Source organism: Eurytemora carolleeae, unplaced genomic scaffold (genome assembly GCF_000591075.1).
Source record: "Eurytemora carolleeae unplaced genomic scaffold, Eaff_2.0 scaffold372, whole genome shotgun sequence".
Taxonomy (NCBI): Eukaryota; Metazoa; Arthropoda; class Copepoda; order Calanoida; family Temoridae; genus Eurytemora; species Eurytemora carolleeae.
This window is the reverse complement of record NW_019396349.1, coordinates 250,205-278,088: the sequence shown is the minus strand read 5'-3', so window position 1 is coordinate 278,088 and position 27,884 is coordinate 250,205. Positions and strand designations below refer to the sequence as shown.

The 27,884-nt window shown below is 31.5% G+C and overlaps 3 protein-coding genes across 3 annotated transcripts; all 3 read left to right on the top strand.

Moving 5' to 3' along the window:
- Positions 1-1,940: 1,940 nt before the first annotated feature.
- Positions 1,941-4,135, top strand: LOC111701480 (vicilin-like seed storage protein At2g18540; the record flags this gene model as incomplete). The annotated part of the gene is made up of 3 exons (XM_023472777.1): positions 1,941-2,100; positions 2,870-3,199; positions 3,722-4,135. Coding segments are annotated over exons 1-3 (795 nt in total), but the record flags the coding sequence as incomplete, so codon positions are not given.
- Positions 4,136-4,143: 8 nt separating this feature from the next.
- Positions 4,144-9,112, top strand: LOC111701479 (putative leucine-rich repeat-containing protein DDB_G0290503). The gene is made up of 2 exons (XM_023472776.1): positions 4,144-7,473; positions 8,457-9,112. Exons 1-2 carry the CDS (start codon positions 4,253-4,255, stop codon positions 8,977-8,979), a joined length of 3,744 nt encoding a protein of 1,247 aa, XP_023328544.1. The 5' UTR covers positions 4,144-4,252; the 3' UTR covers positions 8,980-9,112.
- Positions 9,113-11,354: 2,242 nt separating this feature from the next.
- Positions 11,355-26,793, top strand: LOC111701473 (beta-1,4-glucuronyltransferase 1). Its single transcript, XM_023472763.1, has 19 exons — positions 11,355-11,457; positions 11,995-12,045; positions 12,263-12,297; positions 12,353-12,447; positions 13,508-13,574; positions 15,164-15,233; positions 15,514-15,575; positions 15,996-16,104; positions 16,688-16,745; positions 16,807-16,854; positions 18,549-18,603; positions 19,089-19,200; positions 19,815-19,853; positions 20,692-20,760; positions 21,732-21,845; positions 22,689-22,817; positions 23,968-24,025; positions 26,389-26,455; positions 26,652-26,793. Exons 1-19 carry the CDS (start codon positions 11,362-11,364, stop codon positions 26,791-26,793), a joined length of 1,476 nt encoding a protein of 491 aa, XP_023328531.1. The 5' UTR covers positions 11,355-11,361.
- The last annotated feature ends 1,091 nt before the right edge of the window (positions 26,794-27,884 follow it).

Genomic DNA, 27,884 nt, shown 5'->3' with positions numbered 1-27,884 from the left:
TGTAATTATAAGATAAAATGAATACGACATTTTTGCAAATCTAATTGTTTAACCTTTGTTGCCCTTTGGATACCCAGGGATCCCTAAAAAAATTCCATTTAATTTTGGTCCAGCCAGCTATAAATATATATTAGATACAGATTTAGAAGAAGATTAAATTGAACCAACTCAANACTAGAACTAGAACTAGAACTAGAACTAGAACTAGAACTAGAACTAGAACTAGAACTAGAACTAGAACTAGAACTAGAACTAGAACTAGAACTAGAACTAGAACTAGAACTAGAACTAGAACATACTCTGCATCATTCATGTCAACTAGAACTAGAACTAGAATTAGAACTAGAACTAGAACTAGAACTAGAACTAGAATTAGAACTAGAACTAGAACTAGAACTAGAGCTAGAATTAGAACTAGACCTAGAACTAGATCTAGATCTAGAACTAGAACTAGAACTAGAATTAGAACTAGTACTAGATCTAGAACTAGAACTAGAACTAGAACTACAACTAGAACTTGAGCTAGAACTCTTTCATTATGACAGAACAAAAGTTTAGCGTCCAATGTCACTTTAATAGAAAGAACTATTAAAATGCTAGAATCAAGAACAGAATAATAGAAATAGAAAATCAAAACGAACTTTTATAAATAATGATAAAAGGTAAGTTTCACGCCAAACCTGTGTTCCCAAGTTATACAATAATAACATTTTGTAAGAATTGCAGCCATTCATAATTTTGATATAGAAAACATACTTTTGTAATGAACATAGTTGCAAGTATATATTCATGACATGTTTGATATTTTACCCCTTTACATATTTTATATTTTTCAGTTTAAAGATTGCCCAACAAATAGAAAGTTATTACTAAACAATGACATTTAAATATACTTGAGATTCATTCCGTTTTTTATACTTTATTTTAGAACTTTTCCTAAAAGAAATTTTAATGCTGAAGAAACCTAGATTAAATTAAAAATGATAGTACAAGAAAATGCGTCATAAACCATGAGAAGACCAAGGGTAATAATTCTTTTATGGACAGTTTGTACCATTTGAAAAAAAAGTTTGTGAGTTTATGGACAACTTCATTTTCAAGGAGGATTTAAACTTATAAGAGGGTGTTCAGATTTGTTAAGATTGCATAATTATAAAAGTCTTATAGTAAACATTTAGCATAAAGTTTAATTGCCCTGGTCCGGCCCTCCTGTTCAGGAATGCTGATTTTTGTTTACGGTCTGTGTAACTGTTTACGATAAGTTCGAAAGGTACGTCACAGTAAGATGTAAACAATCCTATTAGTTCTACCATCATTCCTCTATTCCTTTGTTCATGGTGAAACGTAAGAATAAATTAGCAAGGCCTGGAAACCAAATTAAAATTAACGGGACTGTGCACAATTTTCGAATATTTGAAAAAGTAAGATTTCAAGCGAATAATCTTAAAGTTTCGAAAAACAAAAATCAAGATTGAGGTTTTGCTTTTTAACGTTATTTTTTTGGTCATTAATGATAGTAAATACCCCTTCCTTTATATTTGTAGAACAATCCCTTTAATTCGCTTAAATTATTAAAGTTATTAACCACCTTTACTTCTACTCTGACCGGTTCTAAACCCAAACAATACTAACACTTCAGAATGTTAAATCCAGTTCAAATATTGAATCAAAGCAAGAATTCCATCTCAAGAAGACCTTTACCTAACTTTTTCAATTTACAATTTGTCCCATTTGTTTAAACTGTATTCATAACCAGCTATTCCCAACTTGTCCCACCTATTCCCAACCTGACCCAGCTATTCCCAACCTGGCCCAGCTATTCCCAACTTGTCCCACCTATTCCCAACCTGTCCCACCTGTTCCCAACCCGTAAAGTATAGAATATCCTTAGACTTGACCTTCCCCTGCTTTCTCTAATTCCGGTCAGTTTAAATTCTCTTTTCAGTTTACTAGGATACATCGAGGTCTGGAAATATGCAATTATTTGCATAACAACCTTGAACTCGGAACTGTCATTGAGATCTGTTAAATTCTAAACAATCATTTTATATGAAAATGGATAAAAATGCGGGAGTTCTCTCCACGCTTGATAGTTACAAGGTATAAAAAATCTTCCAAACCATCAAAATGTGATCATAAACAAATTTTGTGAGTTTTAGACTTAGTTTAAGAAAATGATTTTGAAAATCCCTACTCTTAAAAAAACTATTCTTGTTAATCTTGAAAAACTTACGGTTCAATATTAATTCAATTCATTTTAGAGGGATTAAAAACACACGAGTAAAGCAAAAGCACGTTATAAGAAGTTTTCAATCCGAGAAAAAAATGTTTGTATGATGTACATCTAGTTATTTTTACAAATAACATTAACGAAACCTATATATCTAGTGTAAATATATATTTCTTTGTTAAAGTTGACTCGAGAGGGAGGGGGGGAGTGGTAATTGAAACGCATTTCCATAACCTTTTTTTTAATGGAGATATTGATTCTTTTTTATTAAACCTTGCTTTAATATTTCTCCTCTTTTACATGTTAACCAATTCTGATAAACATAAGGCTTAGTTAGAAATTAGGAGAAGGATTTATCTCTCTTTCATCATTGTTTTTTCCCTAAAACTAATGCCAACAGTTTCAAAAATAATAATCTAAGTAAAACCGGGACCCCAAAAAATATCCTTTATTTCAGGTTTACAAGATCATAATATATGAAATAAATCTAAAATACAAAGTTAGAAATTTTTTATAATAAATTATTTACCTCCGTTAGAATTACAGAAAACTCATAAAACAAAGAATTGTGAAAAAAAACTTGTTTGGTTTGATTGCTTGATATATAAAAAAATGCACGATCAACATTTCCTAATTCAGGACTATGCAGCCGAATATGAGAAGAGGAAGAACATGGAGAAACCCAGTTCTCCGTCCTACTCCGACCAGATTAAACAAACTGTAAACTCGATGAAACAGAGAAAGATCGAAGATGAAATCGCAGAAACCCTGAGAAAAATAAATGAGAGGGAAAAGGAGAACGTAAAAAGGTTTGAAGAGGAGAGGAAACAGAAAGAAGAGAAGATGAGAAAAGAAGCGGAGATAAAGAATAAGATTCAAGAGGAACTGAATAAGATTCTTGAACTAGAAGCTAAGCATGCTCAGCAGATACGGGAACAGGAGAGGATTAGAGAGATCGCTAGACTCAAGGTTGGTTGATTTAAACTGTTTCCAATTCGAATTTTAGCAGGAACCAGCAAATATTTCAAGTTTTAATAAACTAATCAGATTAGTAGCTCCTTGAGTTTGAAAGTTTCAAGTAGATTAATTTTCAAAAATTACCAAATAAATAAAATATGATTTTCAAAATACAATAAAACAAAGCCATATCCATGTAGTGATTATTTTAGATAGTTAACGAAAATGTCTCTTGAAAGTGGTGTTTAGTCCAATAGCTTCTTTCCTTTATATTTTTTGAGCTACGAATCAATAATCATAAATAATAAGATTTATCAATTTACAAGATATTGATTATAAATAGCCCATTATTATCAAGTTTGAAACTTTTAAAAGGAAAGAATGAATTAAAATCATCATCTAGCAAGGAGATTAACTGTTCTGCTATTTTTATCGGTTAATATTCGAGATTTGAATGAGTTTACCTTTAAAAGAAGCTTGAGTGACTTTTATAATTAACACTTTTATCTTCGGGTCATTCGTAATTTTGTTCAGGAGCAAGAAGAAGAAGAAAGAAGAGTTGAAGAGGAAGAGAAGAAGATAACAAGGAGGCAGCAGCAAGAGGAGATCAAGAAAGTAATGCAGGAAACAATTGAGATGAAGAGAAAGAAACTCAAAGAAGAGAAAGCTAAACAATTAGAAGAAGAACTGAAAGAGAAGAAGATAAAGGAGCAGAGACAACGGCAGGAAGATCAGGAAAAAGAAAGATTGAGAGCTGTAGAACTTGAGAAAGCCAGATTGTGGAAAGAGGAAACAGAGAGACAAAGACGAAAAGAAGAGAAGGAAAGAATTCTTAAGTTTGAAGAAGCAAAGAGAATTTCTAGCGCATTGATGGAAAGAAAAAAATTGGAAGAAGAAGAACAGAAAAAATTGAAATCTGAAATTGACGAAGGAAAAATAAAAGAGGTTGAAAAATTTAAAAAAGAAACATTGGAAGAAAAAATCAAAAAACTGTTTGACGGGAAAAAGAAAAAAGAAAATGTACAAGAGATTGAAAAGCCCAAAAAGAAGATAGCAAACAACTCCATGGCTCTAAAGTTTGAAGAACTGTCCCGAGCTGCGGAGCTGGAAGAACAAGCCAGAAAAGATCTTCAAGAAAAGAAAAGAATAATGAAAGAAAGAACAAGAAACATTATTCACAGATCGAAGCAAATTCTTCATAAAATGTCGAAAGAAAACCTGAAAAAATCGCAAAGTTTACTCAACAATGAAAATCATAAGATAACCAGGATGAATGTCTCGAGCTCTGAAAGCAAGGAAGAAATGAATAAAAAGGCAATGCAAAACTATCTTATCTCCCAGGTTCTCTTTGATAAGGAGGAGAATATAACATGCTCCGGGATCAAGGAAAAACAGGCGGAAGTAGAAAGCATGGAGAAAAAGATAAATTCAGAGCTTCGGAGAATAAAAAATATGGAAGAAGAAAGGGCTTTACGACAACAAGAGCAACATTTTGAGAATTATAAACAGGAAATGGAAAAATATCTTCAATTTGTTTGCGAGGAGAACAAAGTTAAAAAGAAAAAGAATAAAGCTGCCAAAAAAGAAGAAAATTTTCCCATGATAAACCGCCTTAATATTCAAGATATTCAAAACTCTTTTGAAGAAAATTCTAAACAGACATTTACGGGAGGAACCAGTCCAGATGCTGTTACAGTAAGTAAACTAGACACCACTAAGTTTCTTCAACCAACTGAAAACCCCGGTCCTAAAACCAAAGAGAACATATCTGTTATAATAGACAAAACTGCGTTAAAGAGAACAATTAGTTTATTTGAAAAAGAAAAGAAAGAGAAGGAGGAGCAGGAAAGGATTGCTGAATTATCCAAGAAAAAAGATAGACAATCGACCTTTTGGGCAAAACATTTTATGAATAAACCACAGAAGAGTTCGGATTTAGCAGAAAAAGATCATTCACTTGAAAAGTCCGATCTTGAAGAAAATGCGATCCTTCAAGATTCTGAGGTTTTATGTGAGGCGGGAGAAAGCATAAGAGAAAATGGAATGAGAAAAAATGACGTAGAAAAAATGAAAAGTTTGGAATTAAAAAGACTAAAAAATGTTGAAGAAGAACGGATATTAAGGCAACAAGAGGAGAATTTTGAGCTTTATAAACAAGAAATGGAAAAATATCTTCAGTTTGTTTGTAAAGAAAATAAAATAAAAAATAAAAAGAAGAAAGTAGCAGAGAAAGATGAACCAACAACTATAAACCGTCTCAATATACAAGACATTCAAAATTCATTTGAAGAACATTTAAAACAAAGCTTAAAAACTCCAACAAGTCCTGATAGGATAACCGTAAACAAACTTGATCCTACAAAATTCCTCCAACAAGATGAAAGTTCAGCTCCCAAAAAGAAGGAATATGTTCCAGTGATCATTGATAAAGCTGCTTTCGAGAGAACGGTTGGAATTTTTGAAAATGAAAATAAAGAAGAAGAGGAACAGGACAAATATGTTTCTTTATCTAAGAAAGTTGTAGACTTGAATTTATCTAAATCTGATTTTGAAAAAACAATTCGTTTATTTGAGAAAGAAAAAAGAGAGGAAGCAGAGAGAGAATTGTTAAACTCAATTAATAAAAAACTTGAGGGAAAAAAATCTAATTTTTGGGCAAAGCATTTTCAGAGTAAATGCCAGAAAGCTAGCAAAGAATCTGGTTCTGTTGTTTCTGGAGAATTCGATGATACTAATCCTACAAATGAAAATACAGATCTCGAAATTGATGAAGATGATGAGCCAATATTCAAGAAACACAACTTTGAAGTAGAAAATATGGAGAAAAAAATTACGTCCGAATTAAAAAGACTCAAAAATGTTGAAGAAGAACAGATATTAAAACAGCAAGAGGAGAACTTTGAGCTTTATAAACAAGAAATGGAAAAATATCTTCAGTTTGTTTGTGAAGAAAATAAAATAAAAAATAAAAAGAAGAAAGTAGCAGAGAAAGATGAACCAACAGCTATAAACCGTCTCAATATTCAAGACATTCAAAATTCATTTGAAGAACATTTAAAACAAAGTTTAAAAACTCCAACAAGTCCTGATAGGATAACCGTAAACAAACTTGATCCTACAAAATTCCTCCAACAAGGTGAAAACTCTGCAACAAAACAAAAAGAAAATATTCAAGTAATAATTGATAAAGCGGCGTTTGAACGTACTTTGGAGGTTTTTAAAAAAGAGAAAAAAGATGGAGAGAGTAAAAAATCTTTATCGTCGAATAAAGAAGATCAAAAATCTAACTTTTGGGAGAAGCATTTTATGAATAGGTCTGAGAGTAAACCTGATTTACTTGAAAGTATAAAACCTAAGGATCCAAAACCTCCTTTAAAATCTGTGAAACCAAGCGATGCAGAAAGAGAGAAAAGTTCTGTGAAACAACTGTTAGAAGATCCCATAAAGAAAGTTGACTCCTATTCTAGAAAGATTTACAACTCTATAAGCGGGAGTAAAGATTGTTTAACTGAAAACTTGTCCAAACAAAGATTAAGCATTGCACCACAGCAACCTGCTCCAAGATTAAACCAGTTTATTAAACCAACCCGGCCTCTCCCATCAGAGAACGAGGATTTAGAAGATATATCAGATTCTGACGGAGAACTTGAAGAATATAAACAACAGTTGAAGGAACAATATGCATACTTGGATCTAATCCATTCCAGTCGGGAATCAACCCCGGAGAAAAACCAAAGAAAAACTGGTTCTTTCTCCAGTCTAATGAACATTCTTCAGACCATGAAGAAATCAAAAATTTCCCAGAAATATACAGATTCCAAGTCTAGAGTGCTAAATTTCTCTGACTCCAAGCCTGGAATGAGTAGGTCGGAGATGGATTTACCAACCGTCTCCGGATCCTGCTCCAATATAAAGCAGATGTTTGACTCCGGTAGTATATTCTCCAGTACCAGGAGAAGCAGCGTTGATCAGGACTTTAGGGACGTGATTCCTGAGAGAAAGAAGGATTTCAAATCCTTTTTAACCTCAACATTTGAAGGGAAGGAGAAAATTAAACCCAGGAACTTTGATGATGATTCGGATTCAAGTAGTGAGGATTTAATTCCAAAGTTGAGGCAAAAATCTAATAAATCTGAGATTTCTGAAGAAGATTTTAATGGTTCTCAAACCATCAGCTCTGAACTCCAAGCATTAAGAAAATGTTCTGTAATGAAGGGGTTTAATAAACTAGACAAGGGGAGCAGTCAGATTAATGAATCAAGGACTAGACCTGGCCCCGTCATGAGGTTAGCTATTATATTTAAGAAATTTGGTTTCATTGTTTGTTATAGATTGTACATCCTCTAAAAATTTAATTTTAATTTAGATTTAATACAATGTAGTGTGTCTTACTCTGATTGAAACTGAGTGAAAGACATTAAATCGTTGCCACAAACTCAAATTTTCTGATCCATATATCTTTGGTGTAAACCTTTAATAATTCAAACTTAGATATAGGGATTAGAAAATCAGAGTTTGTGGCATAGACTTAATTTCTTTGCGCGCAATATAGTTGCAAATTGTTTTCATGAATATTACTAAAAGAAGTTGAGTCACAAACTCGGATTTTCTAATCCCTAAATCTTTGCAACCCAAATTCGTAAATCTTAGATATTTCACTGAAAGATCAGCTAATCTATAAGTTTAAAATATCAAAGGTCTGTACCATCAGGTTGTAAAGATATAGGGATTAGACAATTTAAGTTTCGGGCAAAGACTTCCTTTCTTTTATCCTTTTTTAACTACCTGTTCTTCTTTATTTTGTCCCTAGCTTGGTAACCCAGCTTTACCCCAAAACTACATTTTCTCTAAAAAAGTCAACCAACTCAACTTAGAATTTTTGAAACTCAGAACATTCTTGTGGTTCTACCGAGTTCCCTGATCTAAAGGAACTGAGTTTTTGTCACAAACTCAGATTTTCGAACCCGGGATTTTTGGAACTCGATGTCGTAGACTTTTGATAATTCAAACTATGAATTTTGTTGGATCAATAAGTCTAAGTCTGAAATATCAAAGGTTCACACCATCAGATTGTGAAGATATAAGGATTATAAACTGTGAGTTTTGGGTAAAAACTCCATTCCTTTGAGAAAAATCAGTCAACAAGTTTCTGAGTTATGATTAGACATACAAACAGATAAACATATGTTATCATATAATCTATATATAAATATAGATTATTGACAGCCCGACGTATTATAAGAATTAATCAAGACGTATTTTTCTTTAGGAGGTCAAACAGCTGTGTTGGTATACCAGGAGAGATGCTAAAGGTTGACCTCGATGAAAAAACCCTAACCGACCTCTCAGCCTCCAACCGAATGGTAAAGGCCATGTTTGAAACCTCTGCTCCGAAATATAAATTCGGAGGCTCCGGAATAATTCACAAAGATTCGGAAATTCAAAGCAATAAAAAAGTTCTCCCTCCGAAATCCCAAGAAAATAGAAAATGGGTTCTGGATTCAATCAATAAATATTTTGATGTTATTGCTGAAGAAGAAGATGATGAAGATGAAGATGAAAGTGAGTATGAGGAAAGCTCCGAGATCGAAGAACCTCCTCCAACTAAAGTGGAGGCAGAGTCCTCCTACAAGTCGTCCTCCAAAATGAGAGGATTACTATGCTCTGTAGCCTCCAGACTGACCGGCAGTGTGAGTAACCTGTCAGCTGGTGACGTCATACAAACTCTCAAGAAGAATCTTGGTAGTCAGATAAGTCTTAGAGCATCTAATAAGGATCTTTCTCAACTATAGTCAATATATTGTAAATAGTCCAGAATAAAGTGTTATTAGATAATTCTTATTAAATTTATTTTTCTCACAATTATATTATGATATTAGTCAATATTTCGTATATAACTCAGATGATAGTTTTACGAGATTGTAAATATATTGTAAATAGTTCAGAATAATGTTTTATATATAATATTTTGATAAAAATCTTTTACAATTCTAGTAAGACAAATGGCAATAGTTAATATTTTGTAACGAGCATATAATAAAGTTTATAAGCTAAAATTTAAAGAAATATTTCTCAGTTAAAGCAAGACACTAGTCAATGTTTTGTAAAAAGCTCAGAATAAAGTGTATGAGATAAATATCTAAATAAATCTTTTTAAAAATTATCACAAGATATAGCAAACATTTTTTGATTTAGAAAAAAGTCAACATTATATGTTTGTTATACGTTTGTATGCGGCATTAACTTAATTTTGTCGATGCACGATATGGGTTATTATAAGTCGTCTTTCTTTTTCATTTAATTCTGGCAATCAACGTATCACACTTTAAAACTTTTAAAGATTCCTGAATTTTTCTAGACTGTGAACAATGAATTCATTCCAATGAGAAGAATTCATCAGAAATCAGAATTAAGTGATTTATCAAATTTTTTAAAAATTGTATTTAGTTAAATGATAAAAGTTTGTTTAATAAACTTTTCAAATCCCAGTATAACTATTTATAACACTGATATTTGGGTTCGCAGTGTTATAATGTTTTTGGACAGAAATTTTCTCTTATCGGGAAGATATAAGCCTTTTTAGATTTAAGTTTGTCCCGAGCTTTAGCGAGGAACAAAATATTATCTAAAAAGGCGAGAACCTTCGAGATAAAGAGAAAATTTAAGGCCAAAAACTTTATTTTACGTTGTGCCAAAATAATAGTGTTATAGGTAATTTTATGAAACGTTTGTGTCATTGTCTTATTTCATTGGCAATTCCTAGATCAAATAAGCATTGAAACAAAGCAGAAGTCAAAATATGAAGTTAATTTCAATTTTATTTTTATTTCAATTGAAATTTTTTTTTGAGAAAATCCGGGAACCAATCAAAACTTCATAGCACACGTGCTATAATGTACAGTTAATTTAACTTTATAGCACGATAATTACTTTACAACACTTTCATTATAAAATTCACGATGAAGCGAATAAGAATGATAAAGTACACAGAAGTATCATTAAAAAGTATATTTAGATATATTTCCTAGTCGGATATTAACGTCTCTGAAGATGGAAACCGTTTAACCTTTCATCTACTAGAACATTCCAGACATATATAGAAAGTTTAATTCAAAACTCAGATATTTATATTTTTATAGAAACATCAAATGTTTACAAAATTATAGTAAATATAATTCAAAGGAATTGAGTCTTTGTCACAAACTATGATTTTATAATCTCTATATCTTTGCAACCCAATGCCGTAGACCTTAGATATTTCAAACTATGAATTCCATCAAGTGGAAAAAATATAGGTTTTAGAAAATCAGAGTTTGTTACAAAGACTCAATTCCTTTAGTAGATAATCAATAAAAGAACTGATTTGAACAATCCCTTTGAATAAACAATACTTGGCACTATCCAACAAATAGAACAACCCCTTTAGTATTAGTCTATCCTACCGTTTACGCTGAAGATTGAAAAGAATTAACAGGTGTGAACAAAATCTATTGAAACAATGAATAAAAAAAATTCTCTCTTTAGTTTCCTTGCATTCTGTATATGTGATTGTAATATCATTTTCGTTATTTTTGCTGTAAAACTAATTTTTTGTCAAGGGTATCAAAAAATCTTAAACAATTTGGTATTTACTCTGCTGTAATTAAAGATAAGGGCTGATATAAGTTATTCGAATCATTAAAAAAAAAAAAAATTTGATCATGCAACATTTTGTAGCAATCTAGTTATTTTCGTAGAGATTCAATCAAAAGTAAAAATATAATTGTGAATCTTGATGTAATGATAAAGGTCAAATTTTGAATAAAATCCGGCTTTTCGGCCTGAAATGTGGCAACAGTTAAGATTGAACAAAAAGGTTTTAAAATCTCTCAAATGAGAAGCGATCGATAATCTCTGAAAGTTATCATTATTATTCACTCAAAACTATATACATGAAACTTAATAACAGATCAAGATAGGTGGATGGGGCGGATATATTTTGTTTAAATATTGTACTTTAATGAAATATGGAAATATAGCTATGGAGCGGAATTAATCCATAATTAAAAACGTCATTTTCATCAAACTCAAATATCTTTTGCAACCTCTGTCTTTTGCTGAATCAAAATCTCTGAATTATCATTATTATTATTAGATTATTATTAGATTATTATTAGATTATTATTAGATTATCAATGGGTAGATCACAGACTGGTTGGATCCAGTATGTCCTACCTCTCACCCTGGCAAACGTGTTTCTCCACCTTTGCTATGTTTTTTTTCTTCTCCAGGTATAGGAATCCGATAAATATGAGATTCAGACCCAAGAACAAATGCTGGGGTTTCTGAACCCCCCCCCCCCCACAAAAACATCCCTATGAGTCAAAACAAAAAGGATTTGAGTCTTTGCCACAAACTCGCATTTATCTCTCCTCCCACCTTATATCTTCCTTCCCTCCTCCTTGAGACTTGAATATATTACAACTTGATGGTGTAAATCTTTGATAATTCAAACTTAAATTATTTGATCTAACAATTTGAAATATCTAAGGTCTACGACATCGGGTTACAAAGATATAGTGTTTAGAAAATCAAAAGTTTTTTTATTTAATATGTATTAACCTTTATACACAGGTTTCCTGGATGTTAAGGTTTCTGTCATCTTTATTCTAAAAATTAAAAATAAATATGAAGGTTTTTAGACAAAGTTGATAAATACGGAATCAGATGACGACTTAATATGCACACGTGAATCGGGCATTATTTACAAAAAGGGTCACTTGAAATTCCAAGGACAGTCCCTTTAAATAAAATTAATTAAAATGTAGGCGCATGACAGTATGGACCACACTGCAAACAATATCTACACTTTTGAGCAGGAACATCATGCATGTAAACCTTTCATTCAAACATCATATTTACCAGGATTCAAAAAGAATATTTTTCATTTCAAGTTTTATATTTAAAATTCTTAAAGCAATGAACAGCTGTAACTTTTTTTTAACTTTCTAGATTACAAATTGTTAAACAAACGTTGAGTCAAAATGATTTAAGTTTCTCATTGGTTTAAAAAGCGTCAGATGTAAATGTTACAAGGCACTTCTGTTGTGTAAAAGAGAAATTATCTACAGGTAAAATTATCAAAAATTTTAAAAAAAACTTTTTTTATAAAAAATAATTATTTAGAGAAGCCGGTGTTGCGGTGAAGAAAGCAATTGAAAAATCCAACAATACTGCCTTTCCTCTTAGTCTATCTTTAATCAAACCAAACATAGACCAAGGAAATACAAATTATGTCAGATTTTGTTAATCTTAATGGCAGAGCAGAGATGAGATTTTAAAAGCGTAAACCCGAGTAAAATCCAGTCTTTGCGTCTGCTTCGACCCAAGTAAAACTCAAGTAAAGACCCTGGTTTTGGATGGCCTTGAGTTTAGTAAAAACCAACAATCTTGGGGTTTTCATTCTTTAATGCTCGAGTCTTCAGCAGCTGATGATCGTAAATTTCGTAAAATCTTTTATATTTGTACATTTTAAATCTCCTTACATCACAGCTAATCTGACGGCATTCTGTCTGCTACAGAGAGAAAGCTTGCTAAACAGTCTCTCATTGGTCAACTCAGAACCAATCCTGACTTGAGTTCTATCTAAGCCCGAGTTTGGGCTTTACTCAGGTTTAAGCTTTTCAAATCTCATCTCAGGAATACCCACAAAGGACGACACAAAGCTCTTTAAATCAAAGGTTAATCTTCAGTTTTTACCTACATAAAATTAATGGGAATAGAACATAAAAAAGAATAGAACTTCTGGAAATCTTGAATGCAAGAACAAGATTTAATATATTCCGTAAAGAAGTCTTTAAAGGTTCATCCTTTGTGAATGACCCTGTATATAATAATATATATGATGCTGCTGAAAAGTTATACTTATAAACATTAAACATTTCAAGACAAAATCTAAATGATTTTTAGAAAAGCATTTCTAAAATGTTCTTTTATTATAAGGTTTTATATAATCTTACTTTAAAAAACTTTAAAGTAGCTGATTTCTCCATTCAAATCTAATTTTCCAATCCCTAAAATTTTGCAGCCTGGTGGTAGAAACAATTGATTTTTTAAAATTTAACCATTGAATCTGTTCAAATACATAGTTTGAAATATCTATATCCTACTAGTTAAAAAGATATAAGAATTAAATAATAAGAAATCGAGGGATGTGATCAGTATTAGTATTGGGGACATCCAGAACTTAGAAATTAAAACCTTTAAATATTGCCCAGTTCGATGTGTTGCTTGTTAAAAACTAATTTCCAAACATTTGTATTTTATTTTACTGAACTACAGAACGACACCCTGAGATTGAAACTAACAAGATATCCCATATTAAACAGGATGAGGGGGTATATGATAGGTCAGTTTTAATATAGTATCAGAGTTCTAACTTTTTTAAGTTGTGAATCCCAGGATCAAGCAGTTATCCGTATTTGTCGCCAAATAGATCACTTTAAGGAATTGAGTCTTTGCCACAAAACTCAAATTTTATAATTTTTATATCTTTGCAAACTATTTAAATTTCAAACTTAGATTATATGATCTAAGTTCTAACAGAATTCAAAATTTGAAAAATCTAAGGACTACGACATTTGGTTGAAAAGATTGTAGCTGGAGTTTGCTAAGACTCAATTCCTTTCTCTTGGAAATCCTGCGGTCGGAACAATAATTTAAAGATCAAGCAAATATTCCTGAGAGCAACTGAATCACAATATCTTTACAACCTGATAGTGTAAACTTTAGAAATTACAAACTGGGTAGATTGATCTAACAGAATTCATAGTTTGAATTATCAAAGATATAAAGATTAAAAAATTTAAGTTGTGGTAAAAACTCATTTCCTTTAAAAGTTGTCACACTGTATCTTGTGTTCAATTGTCTCAGATTAGCGCTATTTCACACACAAGTTTTGACCTTTGGTTGTTCTATAAGGAGGAATAAAAAGTACAGTTTCTTTTGGCGCTTCGCGCCCCTCTTTACAGTATTCTTTCAGCCTTTAACTGTCACTTTGCCCAAGTTTAGTCATAACTTTTCCTGGAATGAAAAAGTTTGGTTCTGATAATTTTTTGGCGTTTATTTAATTCAAACAAACAAACAAACAAGTCAACCAACGAACAAATTCTACAATTCTTTGGAAACGTCAGGCGAATTTAACATTTCTGTCTTTGTTCCAGCTAATTTTCACTTGAGGAAAAAAATTTAAAGATTTTTGAATTCTAAACCAAATCTTGATTAAATTTAAAGGAAGTGTTCGCGAAAAATTAAGGGGGGTATAGGTTTACGTCGAAAAATATTTGATGGTGATTGCTACTATTCTTACTTCTATATTTTGCGTCTATAAGGAGAAAATGGTTAAAAACAGCTCATACCGAAGAACATAGCGTCAATACAAATTCAGAAAGTTGCAATATTCAACTTGGATCGTAAAAAAATTAATTTAATTCCAAACAAATCATTTAGATATTCCTACCTATAATCATCGATTATTTTCGACGCATTCGTATATAGATTATATTTCATAATACTGTCACTAGTTTCATATATATTGTACTTTCAACTTTTAACTTTTTTTGTCGCTAAGTGTCGTTTAAAAGTTGAATTCTCAATTAAGTAAGACATATAAGTTATTTAGGTGGATGTACTAGAATGGACAAATAGTGAATAAAAAAGAGATTTTTATACAATTTTTATCCATTTTAATAAGAAACACGAGACAAAATTCATCTTGCCAACCTGTTTGACCGACCCTTTAATTTCATATTAACTTTTTAAAACTTCTATTAACCTAGGTGGAGATTATATAAAACTCCAATAAACCTAGGTGGAGATTATATAAAACTCCTATAAACCTAGATGGAGATTATATAAAACTCCTATTAACCTAGGTGGAGATTATATAAAACTCCTATTAACCTAGGTGGAGATTATATAAAACTCCTATAAACCTAGGTGGAGATTATTTAAAATTCATACAAACGCTATCAAAGCTGATAAATGGGCACAGCTTTCTTCTCGACAGGTGAAAATTATTTTTTAAAAATATGGAAATTAGAAATTTTACCAAGATTCCAACAAACACAATTAGTTGCAAATTTCCCGAATTTCCAAACCCCAATTTGCGCATATAAATAATTAAGAAATGTGCTTAATTTTTCTAATTAATCTAGCTTTAAAGAACATGATAGCCACCTCTAGTTTACGTTGTCAGATTATAAATGAGGCTCTGGAATTAAATAAACGTCTAAGAAAGAATAATAAATAATGTTTAAAAACAAATGAAATTGGTAAAATGTATTTAGGTCTGCATTGGAACCCATTCTAGTGTGGAGAGAATGCACTGGATTGTTCAGATGGCGAACAGGTCGAATAAAGACGACATAAAATAATTTTCATAATTTTCAATCCAAATAATAAATAATTGAAAAGTTACTTTATTTTCATTGTTATTAAATATTGTCAACAATATATACTATTTGTAATGTACTGCAATTTAAAATTCTTGGAAAGACATCTGCCAGAATTTTCTTCTCCAAATTTTATTCTGCCCCCCCCCCTCAAAAAAAAATATCATGGAGATTTCATCTACCAAATATTTCTCTTCTATACTTTTACATATTAGGTGGTGTGGACCTATATCTAAAACCTTGTTTCTACCTGATGTTAAGTACTCTATATGTACTCTATTTACTGTATATACTAGATGGAGTGGACCTATATCTATAACCTTGTGTCTATATGATCTTGAGTACTCTATGTGTACTCTATGTACTGTATATACTAGGTGGAGTGGACCTATATCTATGACCTTATTTCTACCTGATGTTGAGTACTCTATAGCTATGGTCTTCATTAAGTTCCTCCGAACCTGTTATCCTTCAGTTAGAAATCAGGCAAATCAAAAAATAAAGTTCAATTGAAAAATAAATTTTGAGACTGATTATCTCTTTAAAAAAAACACAATATTACAACTTTTTATTTCGGGGATTTCAAGAATATTTCCTTACTTCCAATACAATAATACAAAGTGGTAGAATATAAAAATTTATATCTTATTTAAATAAATTAACCAAATAAAAAAAGGCTGGAATCTTCTTTTTTACCTGTCTAAAAAGTAATTGTGGTATCTCTATAGAATTGACTTACGATAATTATTTCCAGAAAATACCACTAACATAATTTACAGATTTCAATTCTTTTTAAGATAAAAAAACCGACAATATTTTCCCCACTGTTGTGAAGATAAATGTCATATTAAATAGCGTCAATAGTCCCCTTAATTTGAAAACTTTAAAAACGATTGGAGAACTTTTTTTTTATACGCAAAATAAAATAGATCTATGGATTTTTTTGATAATTAAATGACTAAACGTATTGATACAAGATATGCTTAGTTTGTTCCTCATTCCTAAATTTGGGTCATTGTGTGCATTTTCAAAAAAAAGAACCCTTTGAGTACAACTTTTTTATTTTTAGGTCAGCTTCCATATTATATATCCTGATGAACATCCACCAAAGAACTTTAGTATGTTAGGTAATTCAAAATTATGTAAATTTTAATTTTTAAAAATTTAAAAAAAAAATACATTTTTTAGATGGTATAATTGATAGTATACCTTGTGAATCCCCGCATGTAGTAATTGGTAAATATATTTGTTTAAGAAGAGGAATTAAAAGTTTAATTTTTAACTTTGTATTTAGGTTTAAGTGCTCTATTGTCAAAATATTTTTTTGAAAAGTTTTAATGAAAGGATTCTTCAGAAAATTATCATTTTATTCATTCACCTTTTCCACCAAATTTATCGTAATTCTCTTTTAATAATTAATTCAACACTTTAATTTAGTTTTGAGGCTTCTCATGACTCTTGAAATACGTTCTTAAGTTAGTTAAATTTCCTTTTAATCCGTCCTGCATTTGTTTGGATTTAATCCGTTCTTAATCCAGTTTTCTAAAATCCATGTTCGTATTTAGTTTTAGTTAATCCGAACTTTTTTTATTTGTTTAATTCCTTTCCCATATTACAGTCAATATTTTCCTTTAAGCCACACCAATTAAGTTTAATCTAATCCAGTCTTTATCGAGTTTCCTTCAAATTTTCCTGCATTTAGTTTATTTAATCCGTTTATAGTCCCGTTTATTTTAATCCGAATTGCATTAGTTTATTAAAATCGTTCTAAATCCAGTTTTGTTTAATCCATATTTATTCTTTTTAAACCGTTATACAATTGAAACTTCTAGCGCTTATCTAATCTCGATATCTATATATATACTTTGCTTGTTTGTCTATCTGTTTGTTTGTTTGTATCCAATAAACGTAAAAACGGCTTAACCGATCAAACCCAATTTTTTGTGGGACCTTACGTGACCCAAGGGAAGGTTTATGGATGATCGAATTTTCAAAAATTTGTCTCCAACAAAATTCGATTTTTGAAAATTTTGAAAATCCACGAAATTTTTGTTTGTTTTTGTTTTACAATGTATACAAAGAGAAATATTCACATTTGAAGCTCCCTATAAGCCTTGTACATTAAAAATATGGATATAACTTGATATTGGGATCGGTATAAAGTACGGACCTCTGGCTTTAGTTTCTTTTAATTTTGTTCTTAATCGTCCTGTGCTGTGTCTTGTTTCCATAAAGATGGTCTTTTTACTAAATTGAATCTTTTTTAGTAGTTGATTTTTAAGGGAGTAACCGGCAATATAAGGTGTTGAACTGAGAATGTACTGTGGAGAAATTTTTTAAGATGAAGTTGAGACATATAAAACGTTTTAATGATGTATAATTACTGAGTTTGAGCGCAAAGTCGACGTTCAAAATTATCCATTTGGGTGGTTACGTTTTGAGAATTGATTTTTTTAAATTATTAAATAACGACGACAAAAAAATCCAGAAAATTCTATAGTTAACTAATTAGATGGTTAGGAACATATTTCTCAATTGAAATTTTCTCAATAAATCAATGTTAGAATGAATTATTTCTTTTTCATCATTATATTGAATTTCTTATTCTTTACGAATTTGTTCGCAGATTTCTTCAAGGAAATATGCAGACAATGTTTGTGAAAAATGAGACATTATAGAAACTGAATAAAATTACTTATTTCCGATGATAATAGTTTCTCAAAATTATCCCTAAAAAATTAACAATATATGAGGATTTTAAAGATTGAATTTGCGCTCTTGCTAAACAAATATGCACCGAAAAAACGTCTAAAAGGTCTCAAATGATTCTTTAAAAGAATTCTCCACAATACTACATTCTCAGTTCAACTACCATTTACTACCATTTAACAAATCTTTAGTCTTCGTTTTAGCTTAAATATACACTTCAGCTAATTTGTTAACCCTGAGACCTGAAGAGATGACAGTTTGGAGAGAATCATTGAGGTAACTATTATATCCTTGCAACCTGAAGGAGCTAGTAAACCTTTGTTATTCCAGACTATGAATTCTGTTTGAAATATCATAAGTTGATACCATCGGGTTGCGAAATCATAGCGCTTAGAAAATTAAAGTTTGTGACACGTGTTCGAATCCTTAATTAGTTCTTTTTTAAGGATTAATTAATTTTCTTTTTTCTCTATAATGTAGAAGTTTTACAATGTTATAATTGATTGGAATTATTGAAATTGTTTAATTTGTTAAAATAGCATTTCTTTCTATAGTTTTATATATGTATAAAGTTTAATAATAGAACAAAATTAATTTCAAAATTCGGGTCTTTGCATGAATTTACTTTTTTTGTTTGTAATTTATTGAGTTAAAAGTTCAAACCAACCCATTTTCAAAGGAAAGGTCATCATTCTCCTTGATATTAAACTAGATGAAAAATGTAAAAACTCTAATCCAGATCTGAAGAACTGTATCTCCAGGTACCCTCAGAACCTGGCTAGAAACACTGGTAAGAGCGGATGTCAGACACCGTTTACTATGGTTCCAGATACAGACATGATACCGTCCAAGCAGATGGCAGAGAAATTAGAGGTACTGTGCACTTTATAAATAGTATTTAAAGTAGAGCTATACGTACATACATGCACTGTAGAGAAACTATACGTACTGTACAGTGTACATGAGTATACATGGTAGAGGAACAAGAGGTACTCTACAGTGTTCAAGTATACTAGGTATAAGAACAAGAGGTACTCTACAATGTTCAAGTATGCTAGGTATAGGAACAAGAGGTACAGTGTTCACTGTTTAATTATACATGGTATAGGAACAAGAGTTAATGTACAGTGTGTATACATATACGTGTATACAAGGTAGAGAAACAAGAGGTAATGTTCACTGTACGTGCAACATGGTAGAGAAACAAGAGGTACTGTACACTGTACGTGTATACAAGGTAGAGAAACAAGAGGTAATGTTTACTGTACGTGTATACATAGTAGAGGAACAAGAGGTAATGTACAGTGTACAAGTATAGAACAAAAGGTTCATAGTTTGAAATATCTGAGGTATACAACAAAGGGTTGCAACGACATAGGGGTTAGAAAATCAGAGTTTGTGGAAAAGACTCAATTCCTTTAAAGTATTCACGTTAATTGTGAGGTTTAAGAATTTTAGCGCGATCAAAAACTATTTATTTTTTCCAGGTATTTTTGCAGAAACCTGAGCATTCAAATTGCAACAAGGAAAGTATAAGCGGAAGTTTGTCAAAATAAAGTATTTTAAAGTCCATTATCCGTAATAAGTCGGCTTGTTTACATATTAATACATACATATACAGGGTTACCCAAAAGGATGAGACTTCAGAGACGACTGTACGGAATTTTTACAGTCTTTTTCCTTAAATTTATAATTCTCTGGAACTGAAAACGTGTTCCTTTCTTTGAAAAATCATTAAAAAATTCCATAAAAGACTTTCTTTAAGACAGTAGACTTAATTTAACCTTGGAAAGGTCATATTTGATTTTCAGTTTGATTCAAGTTTCAGGTCGTCTTTACAGTCTCATCCTTTGTGGGCAACCCTGTATAAGATTTTGTTTACTATGAATAATGTTATGGTTAGGAACATGTCAGTTTAAGTTTCGCCTAATTTATACTTTACACTAAACAAGATGTGAGCAACTTTAACAACAAAATAATTTTAATAATATGATCCTGAAACCTTTTAACTTTCATGCTATTATCTCATAAGTAAAATCTATTATAATAAAGATCTTCGCTCATATTCTATATTTATATAATAAAACAAGACATTCTTATATATGTTGCCTATATATATTTATAAGTCATTTATAACTGTACCGAATTGGCTGAATTTTTTAGGGAACCCATGGGTACCCTAGGGGTTAGATAGGGTAAATTATTCGACACTTATGTTTAAATTGGTTTTTTAAAATCAATTTTTTTCTTCAAAATTGAAATTTTTTTTCAAGATATTTCTCAAATTCCACGGGCAACGCCGGGCACTTCAGCTACTTGTTTAATATTCCTTGATGAATTAACTTTAACTGAATATGCTTGAAGTGTGCATTTGTAATTCCTGTATACGAAGTTAAATCTAGCATTAGCCGGGACATGATGCCAACCAACAAGGTGATTTCTAGATATATTACTTTATTATAATTAATTAATTTAAACTATGCAATCTGTTGCACTTGGTAGAACTAATGTTGTGCAATATACAGGATCTTTAGTTCATAGTGTTTCATGTTGCTACGGAGCAATATACAGGATCTTTAGTTCATAGTGTTTCATTTGCTACGGAGCAATATACAGGATCTTTAGTTCCTGGGGTTTCCTGTTGCTACGGAGCAATATACAGGATCTTTAGTTCCTGGTGTTTCATGTTGCTACGGAGCAATATACAGGATCTTTAGTTCCTGGGGTTTCCTGTTGCTACGTGCAACATACAGGATCTTTAGTTCCTGGTGTTTCATGTTTTTACTGAGCAATATAGTTTAAACTGCTCATCAGTCCGGCAATATTTAGAAATATTTTAGTGTTGATAATTAATCTTGACATCATTATACCTTTCTTTTACCTCGTCAACTGATTTATACATAAGCTCTAATTATGAAGATTTCAAAGCTGCAAAGGGACTGTAAGCGTATTTTCAAGTGACCCTATATTTAAAGAATGCACAACGGTACCCTTAAAAGCTTTGTCTGATCAAATATGAATTAGATAAATCAATGTTTATAATTTTGGAAGCTGATTATTTTTAATTGTGGTTTCTCGTCCAAAATGAACCATATCAGTTATCAGAATTAAAAACTGTTAATAAACCTAGAAAAACAACAATATCTGTCACAGTATTGATCAGATAAAGGATTGAAGAGTACTATTGTGAATCAGACACTGCCATCTTTACATGGAGGGTCACATGAAATCAAGCGTACAGTCCCTTTTAGCTTCAGTTTGGAAGAAGTTTTTTTTTAACTTGTTGTGGGAAAAAGAGACTCAGTAGATTTTCTCTTTAAACAAATGTTAAAATTGATAAAATACTTTTATATCGTTTAATACGGTAGGATAAATAACATTTCTATCTTAACAAAACATTTTAGACTGAGCTCTCTTTTCTCATCGACAGATACTTCGCTAGACGGTTCCATCAGACAGTTTATCTTCTCAACCAGCTTAGTTCGGACCTGGATAAATGGGAAGCAATACCGGACCAGGTATTATCTCAGGGTAAACTCATGCACTTCTAAATGCATGGTACACTTAGTGCTTATCAGCTGTAAAACCAGAGAAAATCCTTTTCCCTCTCATCAACTGTGTTGTCACTTCATCCTCCACCAATAATCATGCAAACAGTTACCTCATCGAAGAATTTTGAGTGTCCATTGCTATTAAGACGACATTTCCCGTATATTAGAGCGCATCCATAGTTTCTAACTAATCTAACCTTAATAAACAACCTTGGCATATACACACTCAGTACTATGGATATCCTTAAAATTAATAACTAGATATTTAGTGTAAATCACAAGTTATAACTCCTATCTCTGGATATACCAAAGAGAATAGAATATATATTAGAGGGGAATTTACTAGAACAAAGTGTAAAACGGCCATTTTGTTGTACTGTTTCCATACTGCAGGTATACTTCACATATTTATGCTATAAAACCTTTTGGGCCCTTGGAATATCATTTTAAAGAAAATCTAAAATTAATATTAAAAGAAAACCAAATTATGAAATAGGCTGGTTTCATAATTGACCAATGATCCTTTCACTTAGACTCTTTGCCTTTCACTTTCATTAATTTTAAATTTTCTATAAAATGATATTCCAGGGCCCAAAAGGTTATAAAGCATAAATATGTGAAGTACACTTTCAGTATGGAAACAGTACAACAAAATGGCCGTTATACACTTTTTTCTAGTAAATTCCCCTCTAATATATATTCTATTCTCTTTGGGATATACTCGCCACCCAGAATAAACTCTGGGGTTTCTCGTGGTAGGGTTTAATCTGAAGGTTTATATAAATAATTATTTAATTCAAATTTGTCTAGGAAACCACTGAAATAGCATACGAAGTTAAACACTTCCTGTTCAAGTATGAACCCTTGTACGTATCTAGAGCTGAAACTCCTATCTTTGATGAGAGATTTATTGGGTTCGGTATGACAAGGAACACACAAGTAAATTTATAGTTTTAATTATACTCTCAGTCTTTTAAACTTTATCCTTCCATTCATTCTAAAACTAAACTTCTTTATTTCTAATTCTTCTTTATTTCTTATTCTCCTTTCATTATAATTCTCTTTTCTTGCTAATTTTCCTTTGATAATAATTCTTCTTTCTTTTTAATTCTTCTTTCTTTTTTATGTTTCCTTTCTTTTAAACATTTTATAGCCCAAGAGCTTTCCAAACATGTATTAAATGTTAAAGGTTTGTATTATAGAAATGATCAGCTCTACTCGCTTAATCAATGTGCCCGAAAAGAGTATATTTATTTAATGTTCTATTTATCTTTTCTTTTTAACTCCCCTTTCTTTTTAATTCTCCTTTCTTTTTAATTTTTCTTTTTTTCTAATTCTTCTTTCGAACTAATTTTCCTATCTATCTAGTTCTCCTTTCTGTCTAAATCTCCTTTCTTTCTAATTCCCCGTTCTATCTAATTCTCCTTTCTTTCTGTTTTTTCTTTTCTTTCTAATTCTTCTAATTTCTAATTACTCTTTCTAATTCTACTTTCTTTCTAATTCTCCTAATTTCTAATTACTCTTTCTAATTCTACTTTCTTTCTAATTCTATTTTCTTTCTAATTCTCCAAAAATCTACTAAACTCCTGTTCTTTAATCTTAGTCGCCTATACTTCTGTTCTTTAATCCTACACTACTAATCATAATTCCATCTTCGTTGCTGAATTTTTTTGATACATATATAAGATGTTTAACAGTATATAGGTGTATACTACTCAATATCCTGTATCTAGGTTTATTATATGTATGTAGCAGGATATAGGTGTATACTACTCAATATCCTTTATCTAGGTTTATTATATGTATGTGGCAGGATCATAGGTGTATACTACTTAATATCCTGTATCTAGGTTTATTAAATGTATGTAGCAGGATATAGGTGTATACTACTCAATATCCTGTATCTAGGTTTATTATATGTATGTAGTATGATATAGGTTTATACTACTCAATATCCTGTATCTAGGTTTATTATATGTATGTAGCATGATATAGGTGTATACTACTCAATATCCTGTATCTAGGTTTATAATATGTATATAGTAGGATATAGGTTTATACTACTCAATATCCTACTATCCTACTCTAGGTATATGAGATGTATGTAGCAGGATATAGGTTAATACTACTCAATATCCTGTATCTAGGTTTATTATATATATNAACCTAGCTGGTTTAATTCTTAATTATGGATTAAATGGTTTAACTATGCTGTAACCTAGCTGGTTTAATACTTAATTATGGATTAAATGGTTTTACTATGCTGTAACCTAGCTGGTTCAATACTTAATTATGGATTAGTTTAAAATTGGAGTATTTCTTTAAAAGTTGTAAAACTTAACCCCTGAATGGGTATTATGTTCAACTAGTGACCGTGAGATGGCACTCTAAAAACCTAACGTAAAAACATAGCATGTCGTGCCTGGTCAACTTAGGCCTACGTAGCCCACCCTGTGAAAGGAGACAAGCAGTCTGAGTAGTCTGTGATTCATACGCTCAAACACACAAACAGACAAATACGGTATTGCTGGCATCCAAGACATGAAAACATAGCTGACAATCAGACAGCTGTCATGGATTTGAGTTTTTGTCACAAGCTCGAACTTTTTGATTCTTTTATATTTGCAACCTGATGGCGTAAACCTTTGATATTTCAAACTAAGACTATTTAGATTTAACAGAATTCATAGCTTGAAATATCGAAGGTCTACTTTGGGTTGCTAAAGACATAGGGATTAGAAAATTATAGTTTTCAAACTCTCTATATTTATGTGCAACTAATTCAGACCAATCGGTATCTTCTGGTTTTGAAGTATTTTGATATAAAATATCCGTTCGATAATGTATCTTGGGATCAATGCTACAATTTCCGGCAAATCCATCAAAACTCTGATTCTAAAAATAAAACAACTCGAGAAAATGAAATAAAATAGTTTTCAAATCTTGTTCAGAGTTTGAAAAAAAAATGAAAGAAATTGTAAAAGGTAATTTTCTTAAACAACCTTTTGTTGCAAGAGTAAAGAATTCTAAATATTTTTAGCTACGATGATTTCGTAGAATATCTCGTTTTTCTTATATGTAAGCCTGGATTTGCTCTTTCGTTGTTTTAGAAATACGCAAGCAACATTTATTACAGAGCTGTACAATAATTCATCATATTATTATTTATAAACATTATTATTGTATTAAATACAAATAAAAAATTACAAACAGAAAAATGTCGAGTTTAAAGTTGAAACCAAAGCTATCAACAAATTCAATTGTTATTTAGGAATAAACAAAACTGAAAATATCGTTTCTCGTGAAATATTGATGCGCTGAAAGTAGGGCTTTTTCAAGCCGTTTCGTAAACGGTTAGTTTTAACCGTTTTTTAAATAAAATCTCAGGTAGCCGTTAATTTTAGAGGGGGTAGGAAACGAAACTTCGTTCTGTCAACGGTATTTTCCGTTATTTTGAAAAGTTACCGTTAGTTAACGATATCAATATTATGAACAACCGTTAACGCCTCCAGCCAAAAAAATCGTTTGCGGTTTATGAAATCGTTAACGATTGTGAACAGAGAAGACGACATTTAAAAACCTAAAAAGTTTCATGCAATTTTAGGGAGAAAAAAATCTCCTTTTTTAAAAAAATCCCATTTAATTTTCTTTTTCAACCGTGATTTTTTTTCAAAAACAGCCAATTAAAAAAAAACTCCGAACTGATGAAAAGACGACATCTAGAGTCCTTTTGTATTGTTATTAATCTATGAAAATAATACAAATAACAAATACAAATAAGATATCAAATCAATATCATAATATAAATTTAAAAAACTTAGGTTTATTGTAAAAAAGAATGCTCTTGGCTTAAAAATGCTTTGATGCGTGGGGAGAAGTTTTAAAAACAATTTAAACAATTGTTTAGAGAACATAAATGTCAGGTTAAGGGAGTTAAGGTCTTGTTCATCATCGTTGCAATTAACTTCATACAAAATTTACTTTCAATTAATAATATATGATTTTCTTCAGCATAAGATTGAAGCACAGATATCAATCATAGATTCATAATTCAACTGGAACACCTTTCAAACTTTGTTAAATTGACTTAATCACAGAAATGTTGAGTATATTTAATCATAAATGAATCACACTGAATTAACGTAAAGAGTAAAGGAACATTCATTTTTACAAACTTTTACAAATTGAAGTTGAATTGAATGTTCGCAATCCAATTTGTCAGGGTAACACTATACTTTTTATCTGTTACGGGCCCGAGTTTGATTAATAGCAAGAACTAGTTGAACTACGTAGACTAGGTTGAACCATTTTCTTGCGTGCCGATTCATTAATTAGTTTAACTAGTCTACGTGGTTCAACTACTTCTTGCTAGTCCCGTAACTGAAAGTTTTAGTGGGGTGGGGCACAAAGGGTAAACAGGGGGTGGCAAAGCCAACCTACACAATCAAAAACATATTATTCACCTTAAATTAGATCTTATGCGTGCCGATTCATTAATTAGTTTAACTAGTCTACGTGGTTCAACTACTTCTTGCTAGTCCCGTAACTGAAAGTTTTAGTGGGGTGGGGCACAAAAGGTAAACAGGGGGTGGCAAAGCGACTAACACAATGAAAAACATATTATTCACCTTAAATTAGATCTTAAACAGGAAGGGGGGGTGGGGTACGTGTCCCGTTCCCCCCCCCCCTCAGGTACGGTCTTGCTATTTTTACATTTTGTCCAAGTACGACCGTTTGAATCATGTCAGTTTTATATATTTGTCTTTATTTCAGATTATTTAAAGGGTTTGCTCGAGAGATCTCTGCTCGGTACAACAAGGATCCGTACAATATGCTTCAGAAGATGGAGATGCCAGGATTCTGGGGGGTCAAGAATATTACAGATATAGAGTTTGGGGTCCCAGGGCAGCAGTGACCCCGACCCATTAACACTTTCTAATGACATTAAAGGGACAGTGAACGTATTTCTAAGTGACGTATTTATGTCTGATTCTTGTCCCTTTCTGAGCAATAATGAGAACGAAAGTTTTTATCTAAAAGGGTTGAATTCGATTAGTATCCTCTTTTTTCTTTGTTGTATAAATACGCAAGTCTCTTTTATTGAAAGTGAAAGTGAAATTATAAGTTTTATATACATATATATAAATTTTGCTTAGACGAAGGCTTTGAAGTACCGTTGTGAATCGGGATGAGGATCACTTGAACTTACAATTGCTGTCGCTATCGAGTGAAGAATTACGTGTATCGTTTGTAACTTTTAGTTTAATATATCTTAAAAAACATTTTTTCTCTTCCCTTATTTTCAAGATCGCACATTTATCAATTGTTTAGGCATGACCATTGACCATGGCGTACTGGTGGATTAGCGCCAAATATTCCTCAGTCTTTTTTCTTACATTCTTGGTCCCTTGAAACTGTAAACTTGTTTGTTAGATCATCATTAAAGTGTCAAACCCTGCAAAAACGAAAGCAATACAATCTTACGATAAAAGGTGGACAAATCAGATGTTACAGAACTAATAAAGAGCTCTCTGGGACCTGAGTAATCCTACAAGATTAGTATATTCCAACTGTGGAGAATCATGAAAACTGTTTCAAAGGTTGAATAACGTTTCAACTTGAGAATTTAGACGGAGAAAAGTGTCACGACCTGTACTCTATCTGTATATAGATAGAACATGAAGAAAGAGAGGGGAACGGGGTAATACACCCCCTTTTCCCTCATATTCATCCCCCTCTCTACTATACCTCAAATCCCCCCACCCTCTACCTCTGCCCTCTTCATCCCTCCCTCCATCTCAACCCTCTTCATCCCTCCCTCTACCTCTACCCTCTTCCTCCCTCCCTCTACCTCTCCCCCTATCAGATATCAGCTCTTTGACTAGTTGTATGTGAGATATCAGTACTTTGACTAGTTTCATATCAAGAGACCATCTCATCCCGTACCATAAAAAAACATCTTAGTCAAAGATATAAAGTTTGGCATCTTCTTAAAAGAAATCAGAA